The 10,337-nt window shown below is 35.1% G+C and overlaps 1 protein-coding gene across 5 annotated transcripts in view; it reads right to left on the bottom strand.

Moving 5' to 3' along the window:
- The window catches only part of GOLGA4 (golgin A4), an 80,604-nt gene that overhangs the window by 21,041 nt on the left and 49,226 nt on the right, over positions 1 to 10,337 (bottom strand). For all 5 annotated transcript variants that reach the window (XM_004676317.1, XM_012720331.1, XM_012720332.1 and 2 more), the window contains 5 exons: positions 9,322 to 9,450; positions 7,902 to 8,057; positions 2,011 to 6,251; positions 1,194 to 1,315; positions 652 to 782 (listed from right to left, as the gene is read on the bottom strand). In XM_004676317.1, the coding sequence (XP_004676374.1) occupies positions 652 to 782; positions 1,194 to 1,315; positions 2,011 to 6,251; positions 7,902 to 8,057; positions 9,322 to 9,450 (4,779 nt within the window). The remainder of the gene's footprint in view (positions 1 to 651; positions 783 to 1,193; positions 1,316 to 2,010; positions 6,252 to 7,901; positions 8,058 to 9,321; positions 9,451 to 10,337) is intronic.

Here is a 10,337-nt window from a genome sequence, read left to right on the forward strand (position 1 = left end):
TTTGTAAAGTACTGATTTGCTCTTCACCAGCCTTCTATTGAATATGAAAAAAAAAAAAAAAACTTCACCAAAGTATAAGCTCTCAATTCTTAGTCTGGTTCTCTCACAATTTATTCCAGTGTTGTGAGAAGGACAGAGAAAAGAATCAAACATCCCATCAGCAACTAACTGTATTTTAATTCATTCCACATATACTTTACAAACTAAAATCCTGGCAGAAATCAGTTAAGACTACTTATAAATCTGTATACAGTGTAAAAATACTATTTTGGATAATACTGAGTTCCCTCCATCCCTCTACATTAGAAAACAGACAATCTGAGAGACTAATCTTCTTTAACACCACCATAAAACCTATCAGAACTAGGCTTTCCCTGGTGGCAAAACAGGTGAGAGCACAGCACTGCAAGCTAGCCACAGCCACTTCGGTGCAGTGCCTGACTGATCACCTGCCCCACAGGTGATCCACATGGCACAGCAGACCTCTTGTCTTGTGGCTGCTCCCCTCTACTGCTCCCCACTCTGTCTCTGGTGAATCCCCTCACCGCCCCTGCATCTCTGGCCTGTACCCCAGTTCTGTATGCATAAATAAATAAATCTTTTTTTTTTTAAGCCTATCACAGTTAAATTTCAAGAGAGAAAATTTGGTACATCAAGGATTTCTTCGTATCTTTTGGCTGTTCTTTTCAGATCATCTTCCTTTTCTGCAATTTTTTTATGTAACTGATTTGTCTCTTCTTGATGACTTTCCAAAAGTTCAGTCTCTACTTCTTGAGCTTTATCTAAAAAAAAATGGATACACATAAGAAAACACATTAGTCTAATAAAAAATGGATACACATAAGAAAACACATTAGGCAAGAATACCTACATAGGAAACCTATTTCAAATCAAATTTGAATTTTAAAAACTGATTAAATGTACCCTCTCAGGGAGCACAAGTGTCTTCATAAGCGATTAAATACCTAACAGTTTCAAGTTCTCTTACCTACTCCTCTGCTCCTTAAGGCTTTGGTCTCCGTAAGGAAAGCCAGGCAGCAGAGGTTCCCTTAGAAAACTGTCTTGGGCAAGAATCTTTTCTTCTTCAGTTTAATTACTTGAAGTATTTAGTACAGAGTGAAAAAGGATAAGTTTAAATTATACCTCTCTGCTGATTCTGATTTGTTATTTATTGAATTTTAAATTATATTTACCTATGGTTTCTTTTATTGTCATTTCCAATTCTTGTTCCTTTTGTGCCAGCTGTGTGTTAAACTCCCTCATCAGCTGTTTTAATGTGGAATTGTGCTTCAACTCAAGATCTTCCTGCTCCTGTCTAATTAACCAAAATATAAAGAGTTAACTGTTATCATACAAATTACAACCTGCAAAGAATTACCTGGTGCTCAAAAATGGTGTAGATAGTATGATCTCACTGGGAAAAAACATTTTTAAGGGAGGGAAGGCGTGGGGGAGGTTTGTGTGTGTGTCCAGAAGTATAAAAAATTTCTGAAGTGACGTAAGCTCTACTTACATCATTACTTCTAGGCAATGGTCTTTTTTTTTTATTTAAAAATTTTCACCATCCATATCTGTCTTATATAATAATGTAATACTAATACCAGTATTAAATCAGTATTAATGATTTAATACAAAAGTAATAAAAGTCCAAAAACTAATAATATAAGAAAAAAAAGTACATTTAAAAACTAAATTTAATAATTTGTACCTATAAAAACAATTTTAAAATATTTTGCTATTTACCAAAAAATTTAATAAAAATAATAAAACATGAAAGTATGACATAGGTATGTATATACAAGAAAAGGTTTCCCCTCATAAATAAGTGGAATAACACTACCTTGGGCTAAATTTTTTTTCTTCCTCATTATTAAACACATTAGATTTATGTTTAATATTCTACACAGGTGAACTTAACTATTTTTATTACATAAAAAAATGTAGGAAGTACATAAAGGGCTTGGTTAAGGAGGACTGCCTTAAAAATACTCATATTGAAAATAAACTTACTTGATTTTCTCTTCCATTTCTTGTTCATATTCTTTCCTTACTATATCCAACTCTTGCTGATGTTCCTTCCGCAACATTCGAATATCTTTCTGCAATTTAATAATTTCCTTGCCCAGCTTCTGCTTCTCCCGCTCTGCTCCTGCTAATTTAAACTCAAGGTCACTGTGCTCAGCCTCCGTGCTCCTAAGCAATTTGGGTTGGCCCGCATGTGATTTGGGCTTTTCCTCAGTACTTTCTCCTAAAACCTCTGTGGGTTTACTTTTTCCATCCATCTGCTGTTGTGAAGCCTGTAATTTTTCATATTTTAAGGACAATTCTTCCATTTCAACTCTATGTGCTTCCTTCTCTGTTATTAAGCAGGAGTCCAATTCTTTTACCTTTTGCTCCAAGATCTGACAAGTTAGTTCCTTCTCCTGGAGGGTTTTCTGGACATCATCAATCATGTTTTCCATGTTTTGCTTTGTCCCCATGTCATTCTTACCTCCCTCTTCTTCCACATGCTGGGATGCTATCAAGGAATATTTCTTGTTTTTTAATTCAAGTTCTTCTTGAAGATGATTTATCATAACTTGATCCTCATGTTGCTTTGCTTGGGCATTTTCGATCTTAATTAAAAGCTCCTGGTATTTGCTCTGCAAATCAGAATGAGAAGACATTGTCTCTATTCTTTCCTGCTCTAGCTTCTGCAACAGTTTTTCTTTTTCAATTAAATTTCTTTGTAAAGTACTGATTTGCTCTTCACCAGCCTTCTGCTCACAGCCTTGAGAATCTGCTTCTTGCTCAGTACAAGCTGCCAGATTTTTTGCAAATCTGGGTACAACTGATGCTTCTGATTGTGGTAAACTCTCTATTGACTTAAGTTTTTCTTCCAAGGTATGAATTTCTGTCTCTCTTTCTCTTAGTTTTGTATTTAGCACACTCAAATGGTTTTCGGTGTCTTTTTTATACTGCTGTTCTTTCTCTTCCATTTGAGACAACAACTGTTTCTTGATAGCAGCAATTTTTTGTTCAGCTTTCTTCTTCAGCTCTGCTAATTTTGCAGCACTTTCTGATTCAAGTCTATCTTCCAATGCCTTTAATTCATCTTCTTTGCTTTTCATACTGGAAGTCACAACTTTCAATTCTTTCTTCTTAGTTTCAAGTTCAGATTTCATGGATGACACTTGCTTTTCAAGTCCTAAAACTTTTTCTTCAGCTTCTTTAGCCCTATTATCCTTTTCTTCCACTAGCTCTTGAATATGTTGAAGTTTCTGAACCATTTCATTCTGTTCAGTATCCTTTTGTTGGTCATAATTTTGAAGAATTTCACTTAAGGACTCAATTTCAACTGCTTTCTGAGAAACTTGCTCTTCTAATTCCATAATTCTTGCTGTTTGCATTTTTAACTCAGTCTCTAAATCACACTCCTTTTTCTCCATTTTGTTCTTCTTATCTTCCATCTCAACCTTTATACATTCAAATCTTTTATTTTGCTGATCACAGTTTTCCTTCAGTAAAATTATTTCTTCATCCTTTTCACTGACTTCCTTTATTTTTAACTCAAGCTGCATCTGCAAATCTTTAATAGTATTTTGATAGTTTGTGAACTTTGACTGTGCTTTCTTCTTCCATTCTGAGAATTTATTGGACAAGTGATCTTCCTCTTTAAGAGCAGACATTTTCTCTTTACTCAGAGTTTCAATCTTCAAAGATAAATCTTGCACCTGATCCAGCAATGCACGTTGTTCTTCATCATGTTGCTTCCTTAGTGATGAAATGGCTGCTTCTTTTTCAGTTAGGCTGATACTGTTCTGAAGCTGAGCATTCAAATCAGTCAGTTGTTTATTCAGACTGCCAATCTCAGATTTTTTTTCTTTAAGCTCTTCTTTCATCAGTGTGACAGCATTGATGTTTTCTGATAATTCTTTCTTCAACTGTGTGATACAAGACTCTTTTTCAGAGGCAGCCTGCTGCTGATTACCTCCTTCCCTCTGTAAGGCTTCTTTCTCTGTTACAAGACCTTCAATATCAGCCTTCATGCTCTTAATTTGATTTTCTTTTTCTTCTAACTGATGGGTAGCCTGCTGAAAAGAACTACTTAGAGTATTTCGCTCTTCTGTTAGCTGTCTAAGTTGTTCTTCTAATTCAGAAACTTTGCAAGTTTTAATTAGTAGTACCTCCTTTACTTTAGTTGTGTGATGTTGACAATGGGAAATTCTAGAGAAAATGGCATTAATTTTACTACTGCTAATGTTGATTAGTTCATTTGTTTTAGCTTGCAATAAAGCTTCAGTTTTCTTAGAGTACATATCTAGCTGAAATGCTAGTTCCTCAGATAGTGTTTTGAATTCCAAGCTTTTATCTTCTAGGTTTTTCCTATTTTTCTCATGTGAAGATTTCAAACTCTGGAATTCTTCATCTGTGGTTTTCAACTTGTCAGTCAAGTCAGAAACCTTAAGCTTCTCTTTTTCTGCTAGCATCTGTAAATCAACTATTTGCTGTTGAGAAAAAGCATTTTCCTTCAAAGCATTATTCAAGTTAACCTCCAGCTTTTCCAGTTGTGTTTTCAGTTTAGTTTCATTTTCTGAGAGAGAATTCACATGAGCAGATTTCAAGTTTAACTGTTGCTGTAATTCCTTCAATACTGCATTCTGCTTAGTGGCTTCTTCCTTCAACCACTCTATTTCCTTGTTCATCTCTTCTTTTTCACACCCAAATACAATGATCTTTTGCTTCAGCTCTGCTACATCTTGCTCTTTCTCCTGTAACTGAATTTCGTGTTTCTCTTGAAGTTCCTCGGCCTGCTGCGTAAGTTTCTTTTCCCAGACTAATACAGTATCATTAAGTTCTCGCTTATGTACCTCATTAAGGCTCTCTATTTGCTCCTTTTGGTTTGTTTCCAGTCTCGACACTGCATCATCGATTCCATCTGAGCTAGCCTGTGTCATTTCCAAAATTTTGGCATTGAACTGTCTTTCTTTCTGATTAAGCTCCAGAACAGTATTTTCAAGCTCTTTTTTAAGTTTGGCTTCCTGATCCAACAATTTTTTCTTCAGTGTTTCTTGCATCTCCTTTGCTTTCTGCTTAAATTTTTCCATCTTTTTTTCTTGATTTTTAAATTTGGTTTCATATTCCTCATGTAACATACTAATACTGCCCTCCTTTGCTGATAATTTCTGTTTGAGTATTTCAATTTCTTTGCTCTGTTCTTCTTTCATCTGTAAAATTACATTTTCTTTTTCCATCAAGATTTGTTTTGTCTTTTCCTGCTCTACATTACTACCTTTAAGTTGGGACTCATAAAGTTGGGTTAGAGATTTTATCTTTTCCTCCATTTCATTATTCTGGTTTTCAAGTTGCTGCATTAAGTCCTGTATCTTAATTTTATGAGACTCTAACTCAGTACAAACATCTTTCCTTTGCATTTCAACTTCAGCTACCTGTTTGGTAAGAAGAATTCTTTCTGTTTCCAAATCCAACAACTTCTGCTGCAATTGGGTCAGCTGATCTTCATATGCTTTTGCCTGCTCATGTGTGGTACTCTGGTATGACTGAAAATGATCCAGCTTTACAGAGGCCTGCTGGAGTTCCCCTTCAGACCTTTTAATATCTGCCTCTAACTTTTCCACATAGGCTTCACGTTCTTTCAAATGCTTATCTTTTTCCTTCAGAAGAAGACCAAGTTGACTAATTTCATCTTTTAATGCCTTCTCAGTTCTCTGGATAGACATCTCTTGTTCTTTAATGATATTATCAACTTGCTGCTGGTGGTGATTTTTCTGTTCATCCAGTTTGGCTTCTAACTCCTGCTTCACTTTATCAGCTTGATCCTTTAGAACAGAAAGTTCCTCTTCTAATCTGTCACGGGTTTTTAATACTTCTGACAGTTCAGAAGACAATGATTCCAGTTCTGTTTGTTTCACATCAAGCTTTTCTAATGTTTTTTCATTCATTTCTTCTATGTGGGCCTGGAAAAGAATCTCTTTGTCTTTCAAAAGTGTTTCTTTTTCCCGTTCATGTTTTTCTCTTAGCTTTTCCATTTCAGTCTGATACTGTTGCTTTAAGTCTTGGAATTTCTCAGCCCAAAGGTTATCCTGCTGATTTTGCAAGTCTTCTAATTCTGTCTTGTGTTTTTCAACCATGACTGTAAGTTCTTCATTATATTTATTTTTTTCAGCTTCCAAGTGAATAGCCAAATCCTCTGAATAATGTTTGCTTTCTTGCAAACTTTTTTCCAAAGAACTTTCTAATTCAAGGATTCTCTGTTAATGAAAATGTGTATTTTTTAATTAAAGTATAGATTTGTTTACAAAGAATGACATACATGACATAATAACTACTTACTTAAAGAGTCAAATTTAGAAAAATAATTCTAAATAATATACCGAGCATTAGAAAGGTCAAAGTATCTGTACTCAATTCCTAAAGGAATCTTCTTATATCAAAGATTCTATTTTTAACAACTCAGAATTCAATATTCTTTTGACCTATGTGGGTATCTATTTCAACTACTTGTATTTTCAAGAATATTCTGAATGGACTATCAAAACCAAATAAATCATAAAGTAACAGTAACTATCGGTAAAGAGATGTATGTTTTTTTTTCTTGTGATTTTTTTATGGTTTATAACAGTTTTCTATTACCTTCATAATTTAATTTTGGAAGAAAATATATCTGGTTTTTACACCCTCAAAATTATTATTTCGAGTGATTTTTTTCAAAAAGAAGGAAATTCTACAATTTTTTACCAAAGATTACTGTCATGTAATAAAATACTAATTTTGGATGTGAGACAGAAATGTTGAAAGTCAGAGCTAGGGAGGTGTTACTAAATCCAACCTCTTCATATAACAAGTGAGGAAATTACTTTATGATTAACTTACAAAGCTAGCAAGTGAAAAACTTTGGCCTCCTGGGTACCAATTCCCCTCAACTATGCCACCTTACATAAATGTTGAAAAGGAAATTATGGGTAAGAAATGTGACAGTTTTGCTATCTAAATTAGTGCAAAAAGGTTAAAAAATCTAAACAATATAAGTTTACTCAAAATAGGTCATACATTTCATATTCTGCTAGGGAAGGGCCAAAGGGCTATTAAGCTGTGCACATTTACACACATATATAAATGTGTCCATTTCATACTAAACAAAGTTTAGTTCCTACTAAGCCTTGGGGAAAATTTTAAATGCAAAAGGGCACTGGGGTAACCAAACTGTGATGTAAACAGACTGAATTATGTGTGAAACACTGACATGAGATGAAGCTGGACAAACAGGAAGGTGCCAGGGAAACTGCTACCTACGAAGTGAGGCCATTTCCTAAAGATTAAGGTCAGTAAGCAACGCAATGGGGTGGAACTGTAGCGGAGCCTCAGTGCAAAGAAACAGAGCTGAGTGGCTAACAGAAATACACCCAGCCATAGGCTGAGTATGGAGGAAGGTGGAGCAAACACCAAGCACTCCTCCATCAACAGTTCTTACGATCTAAAAATGAAGTGTGTATATATGGAAATTAACCCCTTAACAAAAAGAATATTATACCAACTGGAGAGAAAACGATTGTTTCAATACAAAAATAATTTCATAGTTCGGCCCTCCCTGGTGGCACAATGGGTTAGGACACAGCACTGCAAGCTAGCCACAGCCAACTCAGTGTGGGTTTGATCCCTGGTCCTGGAGGTGACCCACATGGCACAGCAGACCTCACCTGGCCCGCCTGCTGCTCCCCTCAGCAGTGTACTTTGTCAGTCTGCCTGTTTTGCTCCCCACTTTGTCTCTTGTGAATCTTCTCACCATCCCTGCACCTCTGACCTGTACTCCAGTACTGTATATATAAATAAATAAAATCTTTTTAAAATAAATAAATAAAATAATTTCACACTTGCAGAAACTGAATAGTTTTTAAACTTACAGTTCGGTAAGTCTCTGCTTGTTGCTGAAGATCATGAAGTTTATTTTCACTCTCAGTGAGGATTGCTTTTTTCTGTAACTCTAACTCTTCGAGGGCCAAGGACTCTTGCTGTTCTTTTTCTTGGGTGATCTTCAAATATTCTGATTGGCTTTTTTCCTGTGCCAAAAACAATACCACCTTAGACCCACATAAATCTTCAGCACTCCCATTTCCTAAAAACCACTAATTTCATTTGCTCTGCACCATCTCTCCAAGGTAGCATCTTCACTTCTCTTTTTCTAGACTCCACTCTGCAGAAACAAGGCAGTAATGTGGTCTGGCCAATCTTTACCACAATTACTATAAAGATGAAAAACTCTTTTCCAGTAACCCCTCTATGTCTATTATTTTTCCACTACCAAAACATGTTTACAAAACTCCACAGACTGGTTAAGGGGCATGCAATTGCAGCTATCTCTTCTTTGCATTCCAGATACTTCAACTCTAAATCTAGACACTACATTGAAAGTGTATATGATTTGTGAGAAATACCACATTGTAGTAGGAAACCCCACATGGAGAATCAAATCAGAATCAGAAGATTACATGTGATTATATGGATTAGGTCAAGGAAATATCTACAAAGCCTACATAACACTTTTCAGATGCTCTGGGCTCTTTACTGCCCCATTAATCCTGAAATGCTTCTTTGATTGCTCTTATTATATATTAACACTCATATTAAAAGTGTTTACTGTTTTTAAAAAAGAATCTCTAGAGAACATTTTAAACATTAAGTAGATTTGGCCTGCAATTAAGAATACTAATCTTAACCTACAGCTTTAGAGTTCATGCTGCCAACATCAATATTTTCAGTTCAAATTTTTGTTTTAAACTTTCAAGTTGTACTATTCCAACAAATCTTTCTTATCTAGTCTTTGTTTTTATGTTACTTTATTTTTTAAACCTTATTTAGATTGAAAAGTACTAATGAAATTATCCTACTTAAAGTGAAAACTACTTGGTCATTTTCATTTTTTCCTTCTTTATAGTACATTTCAGACAAAACTTTCTGAACTTGAGCTCTGGCTTATTTAGTCTGGTGAATTTTAAGACATTTTTCCTAAGTTTACAATCACTGGTTCACTGCTTCAACTAGCTATGTTCTCCTTTACTTCCCTAATTATAGCGTACTTCCAGGGTGGTAATAAACAAGTAAACTAGTTAATGGCAGATTGCTCAATTAGTACATTTAATTTTCACACAGCATTAAACTAGCTGTTCTAATAACAGTCTCTTTGTTACTAAGTCCTGCTTTACTTGTATATTCAAAAGCCAGTGTTGCCAGCAGTCCAACATCAAGCTGGAAGCAGGAGTGAGAAGATGACACCTTTATAACACTGCAGAGATTATCTATAATGTAAACAACATAGGTACTTACAAGAGCTACTTTCATTTGCTCCTGAAGTTTCCTTTCGTGGGTCTGAAACTTTTTGGACAGTTCCTGCTCTTTGCTGGCCAGCTTCTCTTCATGATGCTTCTGTAGTTTAGCAATTTGTTCTGAGGATTTCTGAAAATCAGCCAAATAGTTGAAGTGAAACACTCAGAATAAAATACATACAACTACTAAATACATTATTATAGTTAAATCATGAAGGTAATAAATTTTTTAAAGGAAAAACTTCAGAACTTATCTCCCATATAAATCAAAAATTCACCATTTCCTGAAACCTACAGGAAACCATAAAATGCTGTTCATCATTTAAGACAAGGAGAGCTGCTTGTGCACCAGTCAGTTCTATGGCTCCATTTCCACATCTTACACATCCCACCAAACAGAATGGAGAGTCACAGTAGAAAAAATAAGGATACTCTCAGAGAGGTCACTCCACTATGATCAATGGCCCTGGCTGCATCAATCTCAGAATGCCTAGCTTTCCAAGCCCATACCATCTGCTAAATAGCATTGACCTTGTTCTTTCTTAGATAGGGAGACATAATCTCATAAAAATATCAAACCTCCCTAAATAAATCTAATAATCTAATATAATCAAATATAACTACCAAGAGTATGACCCCTCCACTAAGCAAAATAAATACTCAGTCAATACTCTCTGAAAAATAACAATAGGGACGGCTACCATATAGTAGAGCATATTGTAAAGCTAGAGTAATTGTAACAGTGTACTTACCAGGCATGATTAGACAAAACTAAATAGAGTAGCCCAGAGAATTCAGAAAAAAAGACCCGCACTACAATAATTGAGTATATTAAAGATAGCATTGCATGTTAGAGAGGAAAACACAGATTACCAAATAAATTATTTAAAGACTACCCGGTAGCCATCTGAAAATTTTAAGTTGAATCTCCACCTCACTCTTATATGAATTAAATTTCAGTTGGATCAAAGGTTTAGTTATAAAAAAGTAAAAGCAGGGCCCACCCTGGTGGCGCAG

The sequence above is a fragment of the Condylura cristata genome, unplaced genomic scaffold (assembly GCF_000260355.1).
Source record: "Condylura cristata isolate star-nosed mole 26May11 unplaced genomic scaffold, ConCri1.0 scaffold00004, whole genome shotgun sequence".
Taxonomy (NCBI): Eukaryota; Metazoa; Chordata; class Mammalia; order Eulipotyphla; family Talpidae; genus Condylura; species Condylura cristata.